General features: G+C 46.8%; 2 protein-coding genes across 2 annotated transcripts; both read right to left on the bottom strand.

The window, feature by feature from the left end:
- Window positions 1-885: 885 nt before the first annotated feature.
- On the bottom strand, window positions 886-7,819 carry LOC125633229 (serine/arginine-rich splicing factor 7). The gene is made up of 8 exons (XM_048842227.2): window positions 7,694-7,819; window positions 7,194-7,374; window positions 6,923-7,099; window positions 5,973-6,047; window positions 5,757-5,858; window positions 5,065-5,112; window positions 3,469-3,504; window positions 886-2,050 (listed from the first exon to the last, which is right to left on the bottom strand). The coding sequence occupies exons 1-8, from the start codon at window positions 7,719-7,721 to the stop codon at window positions 1,993-1,995; spliced, it is 705 nt and encodes a 234-aa protein (XP_048698184.1). The 5' UTR covers window positions 7,722-7,819; the 3' UTR covers window positions 886-1,992.
- Window positions 7,820-12,492: 4,673 nt separating this feature from the next.
- GEMIN6 (gem nuclear organelle associated protein 6) lies at window positions 12,493-24,840 on the bottom strand. The gene is made up of 3 exons (XM_048842232.2): window positions 23,399-24,840; window positions 20,093-20,238; window positions 12,493-13,229 (listed from the first exon to the last, which is right to left on the bottom strand). The coding sequence occupies exons 2-3, from the start codon at window positions 20,218-20,220 to the stop codon at window positions 12,857-12,859; spliced, it is 501 nt and encodes a 166-aa protein (XP_048698189.1). The 5' UTR covers window positions 20,221-20,238; window positions 23,399-24,840; the 3' UTR covers window positions 12,493-12,856.
- Window positions 24,841-25,051: the final 211 nt, after the last annotated feature.

Here is a 25,051-nt window from a genome sequence, read left to right as displayed (position 1 = left end):
ACTGTACGTATTGAAAACTAGACGCAGCAAAAATCAAGTCAAGGCAAGAACTTAGGAAACTAGCTAATAGATTTAAGAAATAAGCCTGGCAGGTGACCATGAAAACTGTCAAAGTAAGAGAACTTTACCAAAGTAGGCCATTCCAATGGCTAGTACTCAAGAACCTTCGTGTGTGAACAAGTCTAGGGACCGACCTGTTCAGAGTGTTGGGATTACTTAATAGTTCCAAAAGTCTTACAGGCATGAGTGAAGCCTAACATTAGATAAGAAGTCTATCGGAAACTTGTGGATTACGCAGAATGTGTCTTTTGGGCCAAGTAATTTTCTATTTACTACATTAAGAAGGTTTATACTTTTACAAGCATAATCTACCATTAGACATTTCATTAGAAGTACAAACAAGTTTGTTCTTTCAAAATCAGTGCCTGTGAAGGTGCTCTAAAGCGTTCTCCTTGAATGTTGAAATGGTATTCGACTACTGCATAAGAACAGCCATACTGGGTCAGACCAAAGGTCCCTCTAGCCCAGTATCCTGTCTTCCCGCAGTGGCCAATGCTAGATGTCCCAGAGGGAATGAACAGAACAGGTAATCATCAAGTGATCCATCCCGTCACCCATTCCCAGCTTCTGGCAAACAAAGGCTAGGAACACCATCCCTGCCCTTCCTGGCTAATAGCCATTGATGGACCTTGCCTCCATGAATTTATCTAGTTCTTTTTTTGAAACAGGCCAGAATATTGAGGAGCTGCAGGGTTTTTGTTTATTTATCAAAAAAGGTTCCTGGCAGTCTAACAACATCCTTACCGGGTCATGCTCAGCTTCCACATGAAGTGCCAAAGCCCCTTGCAACTTATTAGAGATCACAAAATAGGCTTCAGTTTGAAATACTTCCTCATATACAATTTATTTTATGCTCTTCAATCATGTATTTGCTGCGTACTACAGGAATTATCTTACCAGTACCATAAAAGGTTTTGCCCATCAGCATACAGGCTGCTTTATGACTGCAACGTATGTTGCAGAACAGACTGTGACTGCATAAAACCACTCAGTTTAGTTCATTTCCCCCCCAGTTTGTCTAATCGGACACAGCAGGTTGCGGAAGAGAAAGTCATGACAGAGCTGTATTTTTTCTCCCTCAACATACACTGTTTAAAGGTAACCTGCAACAACTTGCGCTTCTGCCCTTTTCTGCTTCTTTATATGTAAAAAGTAGTGGCAATTGAGCTGTTACCTTTTAACCAGAGTGGTGTTTAAAATTTTCTAAACAGCCATTTAATTTCATTTTGAGTAAAAACGCCTTCATTTAAGAATTCAAAACATCATCTGATACTTCACTGGTTCTCCAATACAGCTACAGAAGACTAGACTTTACATTCCTGATCATTTTAAGTTAAAAACCAGTAGAACAAAAGTTACACTTCCTTTTAGATCACTTTCAGAATCAAAAAACCTATCAAAAAAGGCACAAGCACCTTTTGTAAAAACACTTTGCAGATCACCTTTAACTTGTGTCACCGCATCCATATCTCAGAACAAATGCAGAAATTAAAGATACACCTCAGTCCAGAATTCAAAATAAACTGAGAAGATATGACTGGTTTGATAGCTATCAATTTTTTAAGTTTGACAACCTGTATAACGTCAACTTCAATGACATACATGACTTGCTTTGAAGTTACTGAAGCATTAACAGAAGCAGTACGGCTACGACAAAGAGGTTTTTAGTTAGAAATACACATTTTATTTCTATGTGTCAATAAAAAAAGTCCCACATTTTCAGATCACAGGATGCAAATGCATACAACAAAAAAAGTTGCGCACTAATCTACTAATGTGATGTCACAATTTAGACGATCCCGATCCAGGCCAATTGTCATTTGATTGAAATACCCTTCTAGGACTAAGCCCTTACCATTTACATCAGAGACAAAATCCCTTATAACAACGTAAACAAAATAACTTTCTTCCTAAAAGGTTAACTTTGAAATTTCAGTCCATTCTGACAGGACTTGCACTCCTCCTTCGAGGGCTTCCTGATGGTGAACGACTGAAAGTGAAAGAAAAACAGAAGTTAGTTGGAGTAACTCTAGTGTTGACTTGGAACTGCCGATATAGCAATATCACCAGGAAAAAAAACAAACAAACAAAAACCACCTCATGTATTTTCTGTAATAACCCAATAATTGGCACCAATGAAGGTAGAGAATTAGTTTTACTTTTAAAACAGATCTTACACATACATCCTCAAAGGGTATATGAAATTGTAACTTTGCTACAGAATCATTAGTAACCTTTAAATGAAAGGTTTCAGAGTGGTAGCCGTGTTAGTCTGTATCAGCAAAAACAACGAGGAGTCCTTGTGGCACTTTAGAGACTAAAAAATTTATCTGGGCATGAAAATGACATCTTGAAGTATGGAATCCTTTCCGGAAGTGCATGAAAGCGTTAACAGGAAAGGATAAAAAGGAAGCTACAAACAAGGATCTCAAGGTCAGGCACACACTGTGGCAAGGCACAAGCTACTTTAGTTCCCATGCACTCCTTCCCTCAAGAGACTTCAGTCAAGCTTGGAAAAGCTGTCTCCAAGTGTTGAGAAGATCGTACTTATCCTTAATTAATGGAAAATGGCTCAAACTAAAATGGAAAAACTAAGGCTAATGATTAATTACATAAAATATACAATGTTCTAACACGTACTCATCTGGGTTATGAAAGGGAAATGTAGAAAGTTCTATCTTGCTATTACCATGTAGCAACAACAGACTGTACAGCTGTCAGTCAAGACAGAAAGAAAAGGAGTACTTGTGGCACCTTAGAGACTAACCAATTTATTTGAGCATGAGCTTTCGTGAGCTACAGCTCACTTCATCGGATGCATCTGATGATTCATCCGATGAAGTGAGCTGTAGCTCACGAAAGCTTATGCTCAAATAAATTGGTTAGTCTCTAAGGTGCCACAAGTACTATCTTTACTACTCTCATTCAGATTTTTGACTCTGGTTATACCCCCCCCCCTTGAGAAAGTAGGTTCAGTCCTTCTGAAAAGGATTTAATTGTAAGCCAGAAGTAGCCCACTGCACCTTCTAGAACACAAATTAATCTCATTATGATCACTGGAGTTTTTAAATAGACTGCTTAAAATTGATTCCCCCTGTGCTTAAAATTTATTTCATGCTTTAGCTCATCCACTTGTACAATCTCAGGTTAATGAAGCCATTGTAGAGGATGGAAGTAATACAGCAATTGCCAAAGGCAAGATCCTCATAATACAACATGCACCCACTTTCTTGGAAACAGCTTTACCATTTTGGACCTGAGTAATCAGTGTCCCATGCATTAATTAAGGCAGCCCTGTCCATCCAAAATACACCTTACAGTTAAATCAGAGACAAAGTATAGGGAAAAGTTCTGGTAATCTCAGTCAAACAAGTTTTCAGTAGTCTTTAGTCACAAGATTCAACTTACCTTCTCTTTGGAGATGGTGATCTGGACTTTGATCGGCTGCAAAATATGGACACAAGTGAAAAAAAAAGTTACATGAAAACAATTCCTTCCATACTGAAAAATCTCCAAAAATGCCTTAGTCAGCATTTTAAATACGCATCACTGAATGTATGCAAAAATCCTTTAAAAAGGATTTGTATGGGCATCAAGTTAATCCCCACAATCCCTACTACTAAGGCAGATACACTGCATGGTTTCTTATCTCCATAGGCATTTGGAGAGAGTTCTTTCACCATCACTGTTCAATATCAGCACTGATTGGTTGATGGATAAACATGAGGAAGCAGCTGTCAGTGTTGCGCTGAATACCATTCTATTTCAAAATTTATAAAGATACTGTATGACACTTGCTACAATTAGCAATAACTGAGCATCATCCGTTTCTGAAAATACTGCACTGAAGTTTTATCTGTCCTCATCTCTTGAGATGCATTCACCATCCATCGCTACTCATGTAATGAAAACATGCTGGTACATTTCAAGTCAGGTGCTCACATTTGTGTTTGATCCCACCTATTTCTACTTCTCAGCAACTCTTCTGTGCAGTTTTGTTTCTTCAGAAAATCCTTCAACAAAAACCATTAGCACAAGAGAGCAGTGCCTCCTTAATATGACCACCATCAGAAACAAAGTTCTCCTGCTGTGATTGTGACATTTTAAAACTACCAACAAGATGTGAACATTTAACTGATCCTTTTGGAGCTCTGCAGCCAAGAGTTCCCTTTGTTCTTCTGTAAATAAGCCATTAGAACCTTCTGCTTGCTTGAAGGTGAAGTTCAATGGAGAGTATCTTTAAAACTATGCAATGAACAATGCCAATGCTTTGACACTTTTCAGTAACTCCCATCTTGAAAAACCTCTTCCACTACTACCGGAGCACTAAACTGCATACATATGGTATGTCACAAAGAAGCTTTATGTTAGGATTTGAATTCTAGGAGTACCTCATTCACAAGAGCCAACAGCTGACTCATAGAAAAACAGTCCCAGTCCTACAATTCAGTAACATGCCCTAATATTTGAGTCTCCCTATAGCTGACACGTAAATTGATCATGGCTAGTTGTTCGCTGCACACCACTAGCATATGCAAACGAACCAGGGCATACTGGAGAATGGCCAAATGGACATTTGAATTTACGGGGGAACTAAAGTTAAGTTTCAATAGGACGTTCATGAGATAACAGGCAGAAACAGCACATTTTAGCATCAAGAGGTCATTTCTCCCCCAAACACATCCCACACCCCCGGAGTCTCTTGAGTTCTCTATTACTGTGCATTTATATTTTGCTAGATGTTGTTTAAGCGTTTTTTCCCCAGCAAGTCTGGGGTTTGAAACTATGTAAGTCTCCCTTGTAATATACTTTCCTGGCACCAACTTCATTTTTACAGGATACATTAGGGTTTTAGTGCATGATGGTGAACCACAGAAACTTCTGGTACATGAACAAGTTTTGCCTGATATGCATCTATCTACGGTCAAAAGAACACACACATTTGACTAAGTAAACCTGTAGATACTATTAAGTGGCTTTAATTAATTATGGCAAACATCTTACCTGCTTCGTGGCCATAAAGCAGATCTGGATCTGGATCTTGATCTAGACCTAAAGTTTGAAGAAGGAAACTAATGAAAGCCAACTCAAATCCACATAAGAATTAATTTCTGTATTAATACAGAACTTGCAAGTTAAGAAAAATAAAAATGTACAGCATTTACTGTCTAGGTAAAAAAAACTCCATCAAGCAGTCAATACTGTAGCAGCAATTTTGTTATCTTAGTAAGATCCTGTTTGCTAGCATTAGATAGAGGCACTATTTTCCAAAAAATCAAACACTCAAATTTGGGAAGTTCATGTCATTGATAAGCTTATATTATGTTATGTAAAACAATTTTTATTTACATAATTGCTCCAGGGCTTTTTTTATTGTTTGGGGTGTGTTTTTATTGAAACTCCTTAAGGACATAACTAGGCTGGCATAATGTTTAAGCGTACACCAGACCCTAAGACAGCTAAACGTGCAATACCAAAAATTCAAGAGAATTGTTTCCAGAACATTCACTTTAGTTGAGGGGAAATTTCCCCAAGTTTGTATGTTTGGTCTTGAAGGCTCAAACCATTCTCACAGAATCTACTCACCAAATAAAACAAAGAATGAGTTTCACACTACTTCCCACCATACCCTTCAAATATTCTGAATCCACCTTAACAGAAATGTTGGCTGATAATCATAATACAAAACCGATTACCTTGATCTTTTTAAAGAACGTGATCGGGATCTACGGGGTGAGGCCGATCTAGATCTACGAGGTGACACAGACCTCGATCTGCGAAGGGAAGCTGACCTGGATCTAGAGTGAAAAGATTGAAAATATTATACAATGCTTTTACTTGTCTTTAAAAAAGGTGAATAGGATGTTTGACTTCTCTTTAAAAAGGAAAGCACAAGGAAGTCTGAAACGCACCTCCTACCACGGCTTCGGCTGCGTGACCGAGAATACCTTCTTCCTCTGGACCTTGAATGAGATCTAGACCGTGACCTAACGTTAGGTTAGAAAAAATAAGTATTAGAAGAGAACTTTAGCAATTAGTGCACGTGAGCCTTTGCTGAAGTTAAAATTTCAGACAACTAAAAATTAGTGTCTGACAGTTGGAAAAAACTCAGGGCCTATTTGTTTTGAGCATTTTTACTACCTAGAAAAGATGTTAAGCTGAATTACATTTAGAATTACATTATAATATAAAACACTGTAATGTGTATTTAAAATAAACCTTGCAAGTTTGCAGGTCGACCCTCTTTGGCCCAAGGTCTAGCAGATCTAGACGATCTAGAAGTATCTATAGCCGATCGCTGCATCTAGGTGTTCTCTTCAATCTAACGACGATCAAACTGACAGCCAAATGAGCCAGGGTGAGGCTTGATTGACGCAAGAAGATTTTTCTAGGTGGGAATGTGGTCAATCTGGTGTTCCTCTTTCTAAACCGGAGGGGGGGGGCCCCAATTGAAAGCCAAATTTACTGTTACGGCGATCACCGTCTCAAATTTTCTGCCCTTTAAAGAATATGGTGAAGCTAGGTGTAGATGGCTCGAGGGGATCTGGCCTCTTATGCTGATCACCTCAAGGTCTAGGAGGATCTTAATTGTCGGATTTTGCAAGGCGCCTCAGCATGAAACCTTAAGGCTTGTGACATTCTGAATCAAGGCGACTGACTCAAACGAAGAAACCTGAAAGGTTTTGACCAGGTTGATTGTTAATATATTAACATTTAATATGAAATATCAACAAAACGCAACACACACCTGCATGACTACAGCATTACAGTTAGGCTAATCTGGCACAGCATGCGCTCCTTGGCTAACGAGACCGCCTCTGTCCCTAGCGAAGAGACCCCGCCGCGCCGCGCCCCCCCGTACCTGCTCCTCCTCCGACGACTGTAGCGGTGGCAGTCGTAGGCGTAGTGGCCCTTGTCTCCGCACTCGTAGCACCGGTCGTTGGGGTCGAAGGGGCGCCGCGCGGGGGGCCGGTCGTAGCGGGAGCGGCGGGGCATGCCCGTCGACAGCTCCACTCTCACCCGCGAGCCGCACAGCACCCTGCGGGCCGAGACAGGCGCCGGTCACTCCCCGCCGCCGCCCCGCGCCGCCCCCCGCGCCCGCCCCGCCGCCGCCCCCCGCGCCCGCCACCTACTTTCCGTCCAGCCCGAGCACCGCGTCCTCCGCGTCCCGCGGGTCCTCGAACTCCACGAAGGCGAAGCCCGGCGGGTTCCGCGCGATCCACACCGTGCGCAGCGGCCCGTAGTAGCTGAAGGCTCGCTCCAGCTCGCCCTTGCCGGCGCCGGTGCCCAGGTTGCCCACGTACACCTTGGTCTCTGCAAGAGCAACGCACGCGGTCGCCGAGGCCCCGCAGCCCGCGCCCCGCCCCCGGGCGGGCAGAGCCAGGCGCGGCCCCGCCGCACACGGCCCGCCGAGGCGCCGCCGCCGCCGCCATCTTGGCCGCCCCACCCGCCGCCGTCCCTGGCCCAGGCGCGCGGCGGGCGCCCAACGTGCGCAAAATGGCGGCGGCGGCGGCCGCCTCCCCCGCGGCGAGCCCCGCGCGCCCCGCCCCGCCCCCCCGGGATCGGCGAGGGGGCCCCCCCCCGCCACCAACCCCCCGCCGCCGGCCCCCGCGCGGCACGGCCCAGCGCCTACCGCCTCCATAGCGGCCGTAGCGAGACATGGCTCCCGCTCCAACCGCCCGCCCGCCAGCCGGCTGCCTGCCTCTCCGCGCGCAGGCGCCGCGAGCCCCTGATATAGAGTGCGCGGCGCACGCGCACAGCACCCCCGCCCGCCGCCGCGCGCGCTGTGAGAAGGCGGGAAGGAGAGCCCACCCCTTCTCCCCGTTGCCATAGCAACGTGCTCGGGTCGCACAACTTGTCCCCGCGGGCGGGGGGGGGGACGTGAGCGACCGGTGGCGGCGGGGCCCCAGTCCGCTCTGGGGGGAGCACGGCGCTCCCCTGGGGTGGGGGGCGGCTGGGCCCCACTAGAGCCATGGGGAGCGCTAGGGGGCGGGGCCCCATTAGTGCTTCCCTGGGGCATGTGGGGGGGGGTGGGCTACACTAGAGCCATGGGGGGGCTAGGGGGCTGGGCCCCGGGCCCCATTAGTGCTCCCCTGGGGCATGTGGGGGCTCGGCCCCCTAGAGCCATGAGGGGGGCTGGGCCCCATTAGCGCTCCCCTGGGGTATGGGGGGGGGTGGGCTACACTAGAGCCATGGGGGGGCTAGGGGGCTGGGCTCCGGACCCCATTAGCGCTTCCCTGGGGCATGTGGGGGTTCGGCCCACTAGAGCCATGGGGGGGGGCTGGGCCCCATTAGCGCTCCCCTGGGGCATGGGGGGGGCTACACTAGAGCCATGGGGGGGCTAGGGGGCTGGGCCCCGGGCCCCATTAGCGCTTCCCTGGGGTATGGGGGGGGCTGGGCCCCATTAGCGCTCCCCTGGGGTATGGGGGGGCTACACTAGAGCCATGGGGGGGCTAGGGGGCTGGGCTCCGGACCCCATTAGCGCTCCCCTGGGGCATGTGGGGGTTCGGCCCACTAGAGCCATGGGGGGGGGCTGGGCCCCATTAGCGCTCCCCTGGGGTGGGGGGCGGCTGGGCCCCACTAGAGCCATGGGGAGCGCTAGGGGGCTGGGCCCCATTAGTGCTTCCCTGGGGCATGTGGGGGCTGGGCCCCATTAGCGCTTCCCTGGGGCATGTGGGGGCTGGGCCCCATTAGCGCTTCCCTGGGGCATGTGGGGGCTGGGCCCCATTAGCGCTCCCCTGGGGCATGTGGGGGTTCGGCCCACTAGAGCCATGGGGGGGGCTGGGCCCCATTAGCGCTCCCCTGGGGCACGGGGGGGGCTACACTAGAGCCATGGGGGGGCTAGGGGGCTGGGCCCCGGGCCCCATTAGCGCTTCCCTGGGGTATGGGGGGGGCTGGGCCCCATTAGCGCTCCCCTGGGGTATGGGGGGGGCTACACTAGAGCCATGGGGGGGCTAGGGGGCTGGGCCCCGGGCCCCATTAGCGCTTCCCTGGGGCATGTGGGGGCTCGGCCCCCTAGAGCCATGGGGGGGGCTGGGCCCCATTAGCGCTCCCCTGGGGTATGGGGGGGGTGGGCTACACTAGAGCCATGGGGGGGCTAGGGGGCTGGGCTCCGGACCCCATTAGCGCTCCCCTGGGGCATGTGGGGGTTCGGCCCACTAGAGCCATGGGGGGGGGCTGGGCCCCATTAGCGCTTCCCTGGGGTGGGGGGCGGCTGGGCCCCACTAGAGCCATGGGGAGCGCTAGGGGGCGGGGCCCCATTAGTGCTTCCCTGGCGCATGTGGGGGCTGGGCCCCATTAGCGCTCCCCTGGGGTATGGGGGGGGTGGGCTACACTAGAGCCATGGGGAGGGCTAGGGGGCCGGGCCCCATTAGTGCTCCCCTGGGGCATGTGGGGGTTCGGCCCACTAGAACCATGGGGGGGGCTGGGCCCCATTAGCGCTCCCCTCGGGTATGGGGGGGTGGGCTACACTAGAGCCATGGGGAGGGCTAGGGGGCTGGGCCCCATTAGTGCTTCCCTGGGGTATGGGGGGGGCTTGGCCCCACTAGAGCCATGGGGGGGGCCTGGGCCCCATTAGTGCTCCCCTGGGTTATGGGGGGGCTAGGGGGCTGGGCCCCATTAGTGCTCCCCTGGAGCATGTGGGGGGCCTGGGCCCCACTAGAGCCATGGGAGGGGCTAGGGCCCTATTAGTGCTTCCCTGGGGTATGGGGGGACTGAACCCCCATAGAGCTATGGGGGAGCTAGGAGCCTGGGCCCCATTAGAGCTCCCCTAGGGCATGTGGGGGGCCTGAGCCCCAGTAGGGCTATGTGGGGAGCTAGGGCCTGGGCCCCATTAGAGCTCCTCTGGGGCATGTGGGGGGCCTGAGCCCCAGTAGGGCTATGTGGGGAGCTAGGGCCTGGGCCCCATTAGAGCTCCTCTGGGGCATGTGGGGGGGCCTGAGCCCCAGTAGGGCTATGTGGGGCTGGGCCCCAATAGAGCCATGCAGGGGGCTAGGGCCCTATTAGAGCTCCCCTAGGGTATGGGGGGACTGAACCCCAGTAAAGCTATGGAGGGTGAGGCAGGGGCTGGGCTGTAGTAGAGCTCAGGAGGCTAGGCCCCCTCTCCTGGGATAGGGGGCTGGCCCCCCGTAGAGCTCCATGGGGGCATGGGGGAGCAAGGGATAGACTCCAGTAGAGCTGGGGGGGGGCCGTCAGCAGGACCCATTTAAAGTTATGCAAGTGCCTAAATATTTCCCGGGTAGGGAGCGGAGACATTTTTTCAGCCATGTTCTGTACTTGGTTCACACCTACTGGGTTAAAAGCTTCTTTCTGCTAGTTCACGTTTGCCCGGCCCGAGACTCTGCTCCTGTAGTTGGGTCGGGGTGAGCAAGTCCGGTGGGTAATGCAGATCCAACAGCAGAACAGGGGCTTTAGTCCTAAATGAGAACTTCTGTCTTTGACTTGTTTGAAGAAATGATGGGCATCCTGTTGCATGGCTTGAGACAGGACACTTCAGAGTCCTGTAGAATCTGCTGCAGTCACCTGTGCTGAGTGAAGCGTGTAAATGTCTACTGCATCAGGGTTTTCCATGGTGAAAAGCACCCCTGTTATTTCATGTGCCATAGCTCTAAACAAGCCAAGGGCGTTTCATCTAACTTAAAAAAAATAATTTTGGGACTGAAAATAAGTAAAAGATATTTCTGCTCCTGGACATAACACCCATAAAAAAAAAAGGCTTGTCACAGATGAACCTTCTCAGCTGTGATTGTACTGAAGAAGAGTAATTAGGAACTGATCTAGAATTATGTAGATTACATATTTTAAAAGGTACAAGAAAGAATAATGAAAGCCTAATTAATACTGTATTCCTTTCTGGTTTTTCATTTAATATAGAATTTAAGTGATTATTTTAAATTAATCTTCAAAATGAATCAGTAAACTGATGTCAGAGTCAGATACACAAACAATTGCAGTGAAAGGAATGTGAAATGCCCTATTTATTTTAATGGGAGTCTGATTCAAAGCCAATTGAAATCAATGGATTCCAATAATTTTAAAGGATTTTGGCTCAAACCCTGGATAAGGGATTGAAATAGCTCTGAAGCCTATGAAAGTTTAAATGTCAGTATCCTTGCTGAGACACACCAGCTGATGAGGTAATCTTTTTTACTGGATCAACTTCTCTTGGTGAGAGAGACAAGCTTTTTATCTGACCCTGTCAAGAACAAATCATGCCGAACCACCCTAATTTTTGACAGGGTTGGTGGCTTAGTGGATGGAGGGCTGTAGTAACACTATCAAAGAAGGAAATTAGGTTAGGAAATTTGTGTAGCTTCAACTTCCAGCCATTTGTTCTTGTTATGCCTTTCTCTGCTAGATTAAATCCCTTTAGTATCTGATATTTTCTTCCTGTAAAGATACTTACACACTGTAATCAAGTTGCCTCTCACACACTACGCAATTGACTCAGAGATTGGCCCCTAGGTCAGCCTACCCCAGGTACAGTCTCACAACTCAGCCCTACCCAAGTTACCATGTCCTCACTGGTTCTGCACTCATGCACCTGCATCAGTAGGACTTCCCATGGCTTTTTATTCTGCAGTAAGCTGTGGCACTGATTTGTTCCGAGTGAATTGTGGGAGAACTTGTCTGTCCTGGGCAAATGGGTGGAATTGTGGTAAAGCACTGGAAGACTGTCAGCACTCAAATGACTTAGCCTGTGTCCTTACTGCAAAGTGGGCAAATTTCCAGCCCAAATGAAAGCTGAGCTCCAGCCTAAACCCCCAACCAGGCCAGCTAGCCCAGATGGAAAGCACTACTTAGCTCAGCTGAGAGGGTTGTGAATGTGTGACTGGGAGGCGGGTTGGATAAGAGCCTGGGCTAACTCTCCAATGAAAGACATAACCTCAACCTTCTTTTGATAAAGAGCTCAATCTGTTTAGTTTAAGTCCGTCTCTCTACAGCATTTTCTCCAGCCCCAAATAACGTTTTGTGGCTCTTTTCTGCATCCTCTCCAATTTTTCAACTGTTTTTTAAAATGTGGACCCCAGAACTGGATGTAGTACTCCAATATCGGTCTCATCCATGCCACATACAGAGGTACAATCATCTCCCTCCTTCTACTCACTTCTCCCCTATTTATACATCCGAGGATCACATTAGCCCTCTTTGCCACACAATTGCCCTTGGAGCTTGGGTTGCTTTTGCACAATGACCCCTAAATCTTTTTCAGAGGCGCTGCTTTCTGTAGGGAGGGCCTGCATTCCATGTCCCTAAATGAATAATTTTGCATGTGGCTGTATTAAAATACTTTTTGTTTGAATGGGACCAGCTTTCCAAGCAATCTAGATTGTGCCATATTACTGTCCTGTCCTCCTCAGTATTTACCACACCACCAATCTTTATATCATCCACAGGTAGGAGGAGAGGCAATTAAGAGGCAGACACAGAGGATGGACACAGCCAGGAAGACAAGATTCATCAACTCCATCTTTCATATGAGACAGTGTTAGATAAAGAATTAGGATTCCATAGAATAAAATGTCATTCATACCAAATAACTTTTTTTATACAAAATATTAGGTAGTACAAATGCTTCCTGCTTTCAGTTATAAGACTGTTCCACCATCTGTTCCTTCACATACAGAATCAGCCAGAGTGGCTAATGCACAACAGTACTGCTCACCCTCACATCAGTCAGTGAAAATCAAGTCAACCAATAGCATAGAACAATTCTTAATCTAAGGGGAAAAGAGCACCTCCTCCTGTTTGAAATAGAAGAGTTTTAGATGAGAAGCGTTTGTCAACTTGTCCATTACTACTGCGATGCAAGGTGGCCTTGTATCAAGCTCTGGACTCTAGATAGAATAATTTCATTGGAGCTGCTACAGTCTTCTGGCCCATATGGCGGGTCGATAGTTAATACACCTGCCACACACAGTGTTCTTTGTGACTCGCCTTGTTCTGTTACAGGGATGTGATTGGTCTCCAGCCAAGTCTTCAGGCTGCTCTTCCTCTTCTCCAGTTCTTCGTGGCCATAAGCTCTGCTCTCTTCTGGCATGAATAGGTGAGCAAGCCGCTCCTTCGTTTCATCATCCCCTTCATTCACTATTTCAACTTCCTGTACAGCGTGACCCAAGATGACTGAGACACATACTTTTCCATCCTCCGTGAGCTTCACTAGGACAACACTGCCGGGAAAGAGGACATATATTGAATGGTAAGTCATTAAGCAGAAAAAGACAGTGAGAAATCTAGGTCGTGTTGCTCAAAAATGGGTGCTTAGAATTACGTTAGTAAATACATAGCGAGATTTCCAAAATATGAGAACTCAGGAGTTCTCATTAGAAGTCACTTTAAAAATCATGCCACATAATCAGGCAAATTTCAGACACCTGTTTTTGGAAAATCTTGGCTATATATATGTATATACATACATATACACACACTACATACTGTATAGCAGAATATTCCATGCAAAACAAAACAAAAAAATCCATACAGCAAAGCTAGGGCTGGGAAATCAAGTATTCCAGAGTCAGGCTGCAAGTGCAAACTTGACACAGGGTTCCTGAGTGCCCAGGAATATTATACCCTAGTCTATTTAACATCTTGCGCATTGAAGGGCAGAACATAGAATTCCACACCTTAATTACCATGTAAATACAGGAGATAAATTCATCACCATTAAGGTGCTGGCAGAGGAGAGATTCTGCTTTTTTTGCTTGTTTATTATATAAAAGGTGCCAGAATGTTTTTTCGTGGGGGGGAAAAAGAATGGGAGAGGAGGGCTGTTTGTTTGTACATTGGAAAAATCAGATTTCATTTCCTCTGGAGGACTCCCAAGGTGACTGGCAGTGCAGGGAGAGGACAATCACTGTGGACAGTAGAGGTAAAGCCTGAAGCTATGTCTACACTGTGCACCTTACAACGGCGTGCTGTTGTAAGGTGCGCAGCGTAGCTACTTTTTGTCGCTGGGGGAGCGCTCTCCTGGCGACAAAATAAAACCACCCTGAATGAAGGGCAGTAGCGTTGTCAATGGGAGAGCGGCTCCCACCAATAAAATGCTGTCCACACAGGCACATTTCGTCGTTAAAACTTTTGTCGTCCAGGGGGAATGTTTTTTGCACGCACACCCCTGAGCAACAAAAGTTTTAATGACAAAGTGCAGTGTAGATATGGCTTGAGTGACTGCAATGGGAAGGAATTTAGGGTGGGAACCACAAAGTGATTGAGGGCACGGCTACAGTAGAGAGTTTACAGCAGCATGGATGCAGGCGCCCTGCTGTAAGCTCTCTAATGTAGCTGCTCTAAGCCGAGAGGAGAGAGTTCTCCCATTGCCTTAACTACTACAGCCCCTGCAAGAGGCAGTAGCTGTGTCGGCGGGAGAAGCTCTCTCACTGACATAGCGCTGTCCACACTGGTGCGGTAACTTCTGGTGCTCAGAGAGGCGATTTATTCATCCCCTTGAGCGACAGAAGTTACGCTGACATAAACTGTAGTGGAGATGTAGCCCGAGGCGTTGCAATGCTGAGCATCAGATATATCTTTTAGGCGCCTAAGGGGAAAAAAACGTCATGTAAACAACGCTGCAATCCACAAAGCCTGAGTCAGACACCTAGGCTCCCTATACAATCAATGGGGAGAGAGAGGTGACTCAGAATGGGAGCCACAAAAGCCAGCATGCTAGGCAGCTCCCCACCTAAGCTAGCCAAGGGGAGATGCTGACCAGAGAGGTGTGTGCTAGGCCCTGTTCCTCTCTCGGGAAGAGGTGCCGGAGGCCTGGCCTACACCTGTCGACCTCGCTACTGCCTCTCAGAGAGGGGGACTGACGACGCGGACGGAGCCGCGTCTGTGCTATGGCGCAGCAGCACTGCAGTCATGCCACCACAGCACAGACATGACCGAAGTCTCTGCTGAGCAATCCACAGATAGGAATCCGCCTCCGCGGCCAGGCAGCTGAGGCGCCCGAGCCACTTCCCGCGGGAGGAGTCCGGTGCCTGCCTCACTCCAAGCAAAACAGCCAGAGGAGGAGGACGTGCAGCTGCTGCCGCCCACCTTGCAACTTTTAGACCCGGGGGCAGGGCACTAACCTGCGATGTGGGAACCCCAGGTTCAGCTCTTCTCCCCCTCCGGCACAGAGAGGGAGAAAGGATTTTAACAGGGGGCTCGCAGGAGTGTGCTCAAAGCACTGGGCAATGGGATAGTCTGACGTGGGCCGGTCTACGCTTAAAACCCTGCATCACGCAGCAGCACTGATGGAGCTGTGCCGCTGCAGCACTTCGATGAAGACGCTCTAGGCTGACGGGAGAGGGCTCTCCTGCCAGCGTAGCCAATCCACCTCCCCGAGAGGTGGCAGCTCTGGTGACAGGAGAAGCTCCCCTGTTATCAGAGCGCTGACTACACCGGGGTCTGGGTCAGTGTAACTCCAGTCACTCAGGGGTGTGGATTTTTCACACCACTGAGCAACAGTTATACCATTATCAGTCTGTAGTGTAGACTAGACCCATGTCTCTCCTGTTGAAGCAGTTCCACTCTGGATAACTAATGACAGAGTGATTGGAGCAGAGGGGCTGGACCCTGCATCTCCCACCTCTCAAGTAGGTGCCCTAAGCACTGGGCTACAGAGTCATTCTCTCTCTCCGGCCCAGCGACTTTCCACTGTGGAGAGATACATAAATAGTCACTGGGCGACAGAGCGGGAATGACTGTAGTTCAGTGCTTAGGGCACCCAGAGTGGAACGGCTTCAATGGGAGAGACTGAGGGGACCCCATCAGCCTATCCTGCAGTTCAGTGGTTAGAGCATTCAGTGGTGGGAGCCCCCTGTTGAAATCCTCTCTCCCCTCTGGTAGAGGAGCGAATTGAACCTGGGTCTCACACATCCCAGGTGGGTGCTCGAAACACTGGACTAAAAGTTACGGGTCAGGCACTAACTACCACCATATCCTCCTCCAGCCAAATTGCGAGTTAGACCTGACCTGACAGGCAGGCCCGGAGCACACCTACCAGAGTGGGCCCCACCCACGACGTAAGTGTTTGGCCACTTATCTTCTCCCAGTTTGTGAACAGCTCTGGGGCTTAGGCATCTGGGCACCTAGAGGGAGGCTACAGTGCACCTGCCCAGCAGCAGAAACATAGATGCCTTGCCAACTTCTACCCTGAAAACTTAGGCACCAAATTTAGGTGCCTATGGAGTTCGGTGGGAGTTTTGCGGAATGCATTGGAGCCAAAACTGGGATTTAGGCACCTAAACCACAGATATAGGCACCTACGTACCTTTGTGCATCTAGGTCTTGCTTGTTAAAAAACAAGTTTTAAATATCTATTCAACTCAAATCTGGCCAACAGCTGGGGGGGAAATCTTTGTAACTGTAGCCCCGAGCCAGTCAGTTCGTGGCTCAGAGTGCTGCCTTCCCAGCTCTGATCTTCTAAAGAGTCCCAAAACAAATGCAGTGAAGAAAATACTTGATATTTCTAAGACTAAATAAGTTTTGTGGAGAAGGGAGGCAATAATGGAGGTTTTTTTTCCTACCTCAGGGGAAAAGGGCAGAAGCTATTTTTCCTCTTTGCCAGCCACCTGTCAGGAGAACTCTGTGTTAGCACTGTTACAATTAAGCTATAATCATTACCATTCACTGTTATTTGACTATGTTAGTTTCCTGGGAGATGCCCCACTAAAGAAGATGCCTGATTTAGCCTGGCCCAGTTAGCCAACTAGCCTGGGCTAGTCTAAGTTTTCACAGCCCCTTTCGTACCAAACTGCTTTACAAATGATACAGATACAAGACCACAGCACTGCAGCCACCTTGAGGGGGAGGACAGTCACCAGTGGCACAGGAAACACAAAGAACTGGTGAGTGGAAGGCAGTGAAGCAGCAGCCCTCTACTCTTCCACAACACATCGCAGGCTCCGATGTCTCATACAGAGTAGACAGCCTCCATCGTTCATTCTTGTCTGAACAAATTCAAAGCTAAATGCATGGAACTCTACTTATCTACACTGAGAAGCAAGGGCTATGCCAGCCCAGCCTCGAGTTCAGCCTGTAGCACCAGGCACACTCAGTGTTTCAAACTGGACGTTCAGACCCCTAACTTACTAGACCGCAAAAGCTAAAGTGCTGCTCACTGTACTTTCTCAAAATGTTCCTGCCAGATATTCCCCCTCCCTGCCCCGATTCCTTCTCAATGCATTCTCAGAGCCTTGCACCTCACACTCTAGTTCAGCATAAAGCAGAGCTAAGATACAGGGAAGAATGTTTGTTCTCATGTGCAAAGCTACTCCAAGATGGAAAGGTCCTAATCACTTGTAGTGCTTTATGTTTTCAGAAGAACAGAACTCCATTTAGCAGCCTTACAAATCTCTGTAAGGGACAATTCTCAGGCACACTGCGGTGACTGCTTTAGATATATGATGGAGCAAGCTCTTCAAACTTCTGAATACTAAGGTACCCAAGAAGATCATAACAGGACTAAATGAAGAGTCTGCTCTGCTTAGTCTCCAAGCACAGACTATCTCATCCTTAACTTATCTCCAAGAACACAACCTAGGAGATGTACATAAGCGTCTATTATTAGGGCTATCGATTAATCACAGTTAACTCATGCAATTAACTAAAAAAAAATTGCAGTTTTAATCACACTGTTAAACAATAGAATGCCGATTGAAATTAAATATTTTAAATTTTTTCTACATTTTCATATATTGTATTCTGCGTTGTAATTGAAATCAAAGTGTATATTATTTTTGATTACAAATATTTGCACTGTAAAAATGATAAAAGAAATAGTATTTTTCAATTCACCTCATACAAGTATGGTAGTGCAATCTCTTTATCGTGAAAGTGCAACTTACAAATGTAGATTTTTTTGTTGTTACATAACTGTACTCAAAAACAAAACAATGTAAAATTTCAGAGCCTACAAGTCCACTCAGACCTACTTCTTGTACAGCCAATCGCAAAGACAAACAAGTTTGTTTACACTTACAGGAGATAATGCTGCCTGCTTCTTATTTACAATGTCACCAGAAAGTGTAAACAGGTATTTGCATGGCACTTTTGTAGCCGGCATTGTGAGGTATTTACGTGCCAGATATGCTAAATATTTGTATGCCCCTTCATGCTTCAGCCACCATTCCAGAGGACATGCTTCCATGCTGATGATGCTTGTTAAAAAAAAAAAAAAAAAAGGTGTTAATTAAATTTGTGACTGAACTCCTTGAGGGAGAACTGTGTCTCCTGCTCTATTTTACCTGCAGTCTGCGATGATGACCCAGCACATGTTATTCATTTTAAGAACACTTTCACTGCAGATTTCACAAAATGCAAACAAGATACCAATGTGAGATTTCTAAAGATAGCTACACCACTCGACCCAAGGTTTAAGAATCTGAAGTGCCTTCCAAAATCTGAGAGGGACGAGGTGTGGAGCATGCTTTCAGAAGTCTTAAAAGAGCAACACTCTGATGCAGAAACTACAGAACCCAAACCACCAAAAGAGAAAATTAACCTTCTACTGGTGGCATCCGACTCAGATAATGAAAATGAACATGTGTCGGTCCACACTGCTTTGGATTGTTACTGAGCAGAACCCGTCATCAGCATGGATGCATGTCCCCTGGAATGGTGGTTAAAGCATGAAGGGCATATGAATCTTTAGCGCATCTGGCACGTAAATATCTTGCGACGCCGGCTACAACAGTGCCATGAGAACGCCTGTTCTCACTTTCAGGTGACATGGTAAACAAGAAGCAGGCAACATTATCTCCTGCAAATGTAAACAAACTTGTTTGTCTGAGCAAGTAGGACTGAGTGGACTTGCAGGCTCTAACATTTTACATGGTTTTGTTTTTTAGTACATAATTCTACATTTGCAAGTTCAACTTTCATGATAAAGAGATTGCACTACAGTACTGGTATTGGGTGAATTGAAAAATACTATTTCTTTTGGGGTTTTTTTACAGTGGAAATACTTGTAATCAAAAATATAAAGTGAGCACTGTACACTTTGTATTCTGTGTTGTAACTGAAATCAATATATTTGAAAATATAGAATGCATCAAAAAATATTTAAATAAATGGTATTCTATTACTGTTTAATTGCACAATTAATCACAATTAATTTAATTGAGATTAATTTTTTTAATCCCTTGACAGCCCTAATTATTATTAAATCACATTTATTACACTTATGCCTAAGGGCCAACAAAAAATGGGGCCCATTTTGCTAGGAACCATAAAGACACAGAGTAGACGACTTTCAATTCCCAACTAAATAATAATGCAAAGCCCTTATGTTGAATTTATGCATCCTCTCCCCTCTGGTACATTCTCTCTTTAGCTAAAAGACTTTGCTTGGATATAAACATCCCCTTGCAGTGTTTTTAGCCTAAAATCACTTGTGCTAGCCCATGAGAACAGAAAATAAACTGATTTATCTACTTCCATTGTCCAAGATGAATAAATTACAAAAACAAAGCATAGTGTAAAGTTTGATTTTTTTTTAATTTGCTTTTAATTATCTTCAGCCCCAATTGTGATCTGCATTGGTGCAAATCAGTTCACCCTATGGATTACAGTATAGAACTGGGGCTTTAGGTGATATTTAACAGGAAAATAGATTGGTATTTTTAAGATGCTAAGCTCCCTTGTATACTTCCTCTTGGCTCTCTCTTGGATGTGACGAAGGCCAAATGCATACTATATTTAAAACACAGCACTACACAGAAGCAGTGATGATGTTTTAAGAGTGCTTAAAATGCACAGCAAATTTGGCATGAATCAAGAGCAACCAAGCTCCTGGGTGCCATCTGTTCCCCAAACCTATTTGTCTCTCAAATTAGATAACCCTTTGAAATCATATGAATGATCCTTATGACTCCTAGCATCCCCTTCCTCTTGGCCCTGCTAATTAGCACAGATATAGAATTATGGACCAAAGCCCCAGTGTGCCATTTCTGCTTCAAGCAAGTTTGCTTCAGATTCAGCAGCTTCAGTCTTTCCATATCAGATCACCGTTCTCTTTGTTATAAGCAAATAACAGCTCTGTACTTACTTTGCAGAAACTGGGTCAATTGTTAAGACCCATCCTTCGTATTCATGTTTCTCAGCAGCTGTGACTTTTACTTCTTTGTTCACATAAGTCTGCCACTCTAAAGGACTTTTCCTCTGCCATTCACTCATATTTCCCACTCACTGAACCTAAAGAGCAATCAGTGTAGTTATTAGCAACAGCAGATGCCTCTACTCCAACCCTTTGCACAGCATTGAGTTTGCCTCCCTTTTCTGTTTAATCAGCTTAGTCACTTTTTACATCAAAATTGACTTCTTCATTAAAATAAAAACACTTCCATTTCTTCCTTCATTTGTTGTTTTTAAAGGCACACACAGCTAAAAACACAAAAACCAACACACATATTTCTAACACACAAAAATGTGTACCTTCTATTGGCACATGTAACCACTGAGATGACTATGTACCTTCTACTATTGGCCCAAGTAACTCTTACCATCACTAAAAAGAACAGGAGTACTTGTGGCACCTTAGAGACTAACACAAGTACTCCTGTTCTTTTTGCATATACACACTAACACGGCTTCTACTCTGAAATCTTACCATCACGGTCACTGAGAAGAGCAGAAAAAGATTTGTCAGTTTACAGTGGACATTTGAGCACCCTTTGTGCATGGTCACTCTCACTACTGTGGGCAGTGCATTTGCCTTCCAGCCTCATGTGCTAGCTGATGACATGGATGGATGACTTGAGGATTACCTGTTCTGTTCAGCAAAAACAACGAGGAGTCCTTGTGGCACCTTAGAGGCTAACAAATTTATTTGGGCATAAGCTTTCGTGGGCTAGAACCCACTTCATTGGATGCATGGCGTGAAAATACAGGAGTAGGTGTAAATACAAAAGAAAGGATGGGGGGTTGCTTTACCAAGTGTGAGGTCAGTCTAACGAGATAAACTACATCAGCCACACCATAAAGGGCTCGTTCACCTGCATATCTACCAATGTGATCTATGCCATCATGTGATAGCAATGCCCCTCTGCCATGTACATTGGCCAAACCGGACAGTCTCTACGCAAAAGACTAAATGGACACAAATCTGATATCAGGAATCATAACATTCAAAAACCAGTAGGAGAACACTTCAATTTCTCTGGTCACTCAATAACAGACCTAAAAGTGGCCATTCTTCAACAAAAAAAACTTCAAAAACAGACTCCAACATGAAGCTGCAGAACTGGAATTCATTTCCAAACTAGATACCATCAGATTAGGCCTGAATAGAGACTGGGAATGGTTGGGTCATTACAAAACCTAAACTTAACTTCCCCAATACTAATTTCTCCCTACTGTTACTCACACCTTCTTGCCAACCGTCTGTAATTGGCCACTCTCTTACCACTTCAAAAGTTATTTTCCCTCCCCTGGTATCCTGCTGTTAATTGATTTAATCTCGGTAAAGCAACCCCCCATCCTTTCATGTATTTATACCAGCTCCTTTATTTTCACACCATGCATCCGATGAAGTGGGTTCTAGCCCACGAAAGCTTATGCCCAAATAAACGTGTTAGTCTCTAAGGTGCCACAAGGACTCCTCATTGTTTTTGCTGATACAGACTAACACAGCTACCACTCTGAAACCTGTTCTGTTCATTCCCTCTGAAGCACCTGGCATTGGCCACTGTTTGAAGACAGGATACTGGGCTAGATGGACCTTTGGTCTGACCCAGTATGTCTGTTCTTATCACATCATTCCTGTGCCCTGCCATGGGGGGAGCTCAGATACATACTCCTCCCTCAAGCCTTCCCAAAGGCTTATTGATCAGTAACAGCAGCACAGCTTCTTCTGTTTCTCAGTTTGGGGCAGGAAGGCATCTCCTTTTCTCAGGACCCCTCCACGGAACTGAGTGCAGGGTGGAAGAGGGAGAGGAGTGTACAGGGCTGAGTCCAAAAGAGCCAGGAGAAGCCCATTTCTTCATTGCGCAGAGGCAGGGAGCACTGGGAGTCTCTTCCACTTCCTGTCCACTGTATTTGGGGAGAGGAAAGCACCAGCAGGCAGGGAGAGTCCTTCACTTCCTAGACCCCTCTGCATGGATCATGGAACCTGCAGTTCACCCTCTGCTTTTCTGAACCATTGTTCTATTAAAACATAAGAACGGACATACTGGGTCTGACCAAAGATCCATCTAGCCCAGGATCCTGTCTTCCGACAGTGGCCAATGCCAGGTGCCCCAGAGGGAATGAACAGAACAGGGCAATTATCGAGTGATCTATCCCCTGCCGCCCATTCCCAGCTTCTGGCAATCAGAGGCTAGGGACACCATCCCTGCCTATGCTGGCTAATAGCCATTGATGGACCTATCCTCCATTAATTTATCTAGCTCTTTTTTGAACCCTGTTATATTTTTGGCCTTCACAACATCCTCTGGAAAAGAGTTCCACAGGTTGACTGTGTGTTGTGTGAAGAAATACTTCCTTTTGTTTGTTTTAAACCTGCTGCCTATTAATTTCTTTTGGTGACCCCTAGTTCTTGCGTTATGAGGAGTACATGACACATCCTTATTTACTTTCTCCACACCAGTCATGATTTTGTAGACCTCCATCATACTCCCCATTAGTCATCTCTTTTCCAAGCTGAAAAGTCTTATTAATCTCTCCTCATATGGAAGCCGTTCCATACCCCTAATAATTCTTGTTGGCCTTTTCTGAACCTTTTCCAATTCCAATATATCTTTTTTGAAATGGGTGACCACCTCTGCATGTAGTATTCAAGATGTGGGCATACCATGGATTTATATAGAGGCAACATGATATTTTCTGTCTTACTATCTCTCCCTTTCCTAACGATGCCCATTATCCAGCATGTAGAGTGCAGAGCCCCACTCAGGATTTGTACTTGATGCTGTACAAACACAGAGGAAGAAATTGTCCCTGCCCTACAATCTACGTTTACAATCTAAGGCCCTCAGTCTCGCAAAGACATTTGTTTTTAACTTTAGGCAGACGCTATATTCAATAGGACTATTCAAAACTAAGCCAGTGTGGAATTGTTTACAGGATCCCGGCCTCTTAATGTCTCTACACTGCACATTCCGCTGGTTGCAAAGTGTCCTTGCTATTCTGCTCTGTTCATGCACTCATGCTCACTTAAACCAAGCTTGTTTCCATGAGCCTGCTCGCCACCACAGGCCAACAGAAAAAGCAGACTGTCTGAGACCCCTGCTCAAATCTTTATTGGCACTGAATTGCGCTTCCTGCAGTAGACAGCCAGCATGATCTAGGCCAGTGTACTCTGCAGCACTAAAAACCCCTTGAAACCACCCAGACAACCACGCTTTTGTTGACTTACATGCAACAGTGCCGAAGCGAACAGCTGGCTCACACTCACAAGCTCCCGTTGGATAGATTGTCTGCCAGCAGCCTTCGCCTCCAGCAACACCATCCCCGCGCCCGGAAACGCATGGCCAACCGTGCAACCCAGCACGCTTTGCTCAGAGACCTCATTTCCTGGCCCCAGAAGACCCTGTTCTGTAGTTTTCCAGTGATCCTCCGAGAGTACTCTCGCTTTCCTCATTGCTACCGGTGTTGCGTTGTTGGAGTGGCTCACGTGCTTCTGTTAGCTCATATGCAATTGAAAATTTAATAAATTACAGGGATCTGTACTAAAATAGTAACGTGCTCAGCATCTGTCTTCCTAAAAAACTCCACGCATTCCAGCCCCCTGGGGTTTTTTCAACTGTAAATTTCGGTTTCAATAGCTTGGAAACGTTTGGCTACAAAACCGTATCTCACAAAAACATGCATATATTTGGGGCGTTTTACAAAATGGATTGGACGCATATTACCAATAAACGGGGGGGTGGGCTGCATGAAATATATTTAAATCATTATGCTTTTTATTTCCAATTTCCGTGAGATTTAAAGGAAACCCAGTATTTTAGGTGTAGACAGTGTTGCCAACCCAGAATATTAACAAATCACAAGTCAAGGCCAGAAAAAGCATTAGTTTGGCTTAATAATCATGAGTTTTGGGGGTTTTTAAAGTTATCTCAATAAAAATAACCTATTTTATTGAGATCTACTCATGAAAAGGGCTATATAAGAGCTAGATGATATTGTTTGCTCTCTGCATATGGGTCACATTTACAAATGTTTCTCTGTAACTATGAGAGCTAGACGCACACTTTTTTTTTAATTAAAAAGCTGAGATTCTTCCCTAATCACCTGCCTCCAGGAGCTGGGTATTTAAGGAAAACCTCAAATATTATGAGCAGCAATACTGAATATGGTACTTGATTTTTGATGGGAAGTCAGTCATTATTCTCTCTCAATTTCTGTGCGTCTGAATAAGATGTGAGTTCCCAGCAGCGTGCACAGGAATAAAAAATGTCTGTGCTCGCCGTGGCCGGAGCCCAGAGGAGCTAGCTCTCCCTCCCTCCTCTCACAGCTCTGGAGGAGCTGCCATTTCCTACCCTTGCTGTGCAGCCCCAGGCCGGAGGAGGATGCTCTCCCCTGCCCCAGAGTTCTGTGCCCCTGACTGGGGGGGGAAGGGGTTGTACCCCTGCTTACCCCCCCCCCCCATGCACACTCCTGTTTTGGTATGGTTAGGACCGCCACTTCCCAGACAAGGTCCTGAAAACATGCACATGCTTAACTTTACAGCCACGAGTAATCCCACAGTACAACTGTCGCTCAGCGGGGTGAAAACCCCCCGCCCTTAGCGATGCCCTTCAGCCGACCTACCCCTGGAGGTGTGGACAGCAGTAGGCCGAGGGGAGAAGATTATCAAGGCCCAGTAACGTTATATGAGTCACACTAAATCCCACGACCCCGGCCCCCGCTCCCGCCCTAGGGAACCGCCCCTCTAGGGCTTTAGGCGCAGCCCCCCACCCGGGGGCCCTGTCCGGCCCCGCCCCACAACCCGCGGCACTAGGGCCCCGCCCCCTGGGGCTACAGGCCCCGCCCCACCACCCCCTTCGCCCCCGCGGCACTAGGGCCCCGC

The sequence above is a fragment of the Caretta caretta genome, chromosome 3 (assembly GCF_965140235.1).
Source record: "Caretta caretta isolate rCarCar2 chromosome 3, rCarCar1.hap1, whole genome shotgun sequence".
Lineage (NCBI taxonomy): Eukaryota > Metazoa > Chordata > Testudines > Cheloniidae > Caretta > Caretta caretta.
The sequence above is the reverse complement of the archived record's forward strand: the minus strand, read 5'-3'. Positions and strand labels throughout refer to the sequence as shown.

Bases quoted from the DNA above. Each gene is read 5' to 3' on its own strand.
- LOC125633229 (XM_048842227.2), bottom strand. From the start codon at position 7,721: ATGTCTCGCTACGGCCGCTATGGAGGCG. The intron at 7,100-7,193 runs GTAGGTGGCGGG...CTCGGCCCGCAG, and splicing joins GTGCTCGGGCTGGACGGAAA to GGTGCTGTGCGGCTCGCGGG. The intron at 5,113-5,756 runs GTAATCGGTTTT...TTCAAACTTTAG, and splicing joins CGTTCTTTAAAAAGATCAAG to GTCTAGATCAAGATCCAGAT.
- GEMIN6 (XM_048842232.2), bottom strand. From the start codon at position 20,220: ATGAGTGAATGGCAGAGGAAAAGTCCTTTAGAGTGGCAGACTTATGTG. The intron at 13,230-20,092 runs GTAAGTACAGAG...CTTTCCCGGCAG, and splicing joins ATTGACCCAGTTTCTGCAAA to TGTTGTCCTAGTGAAGCTCA.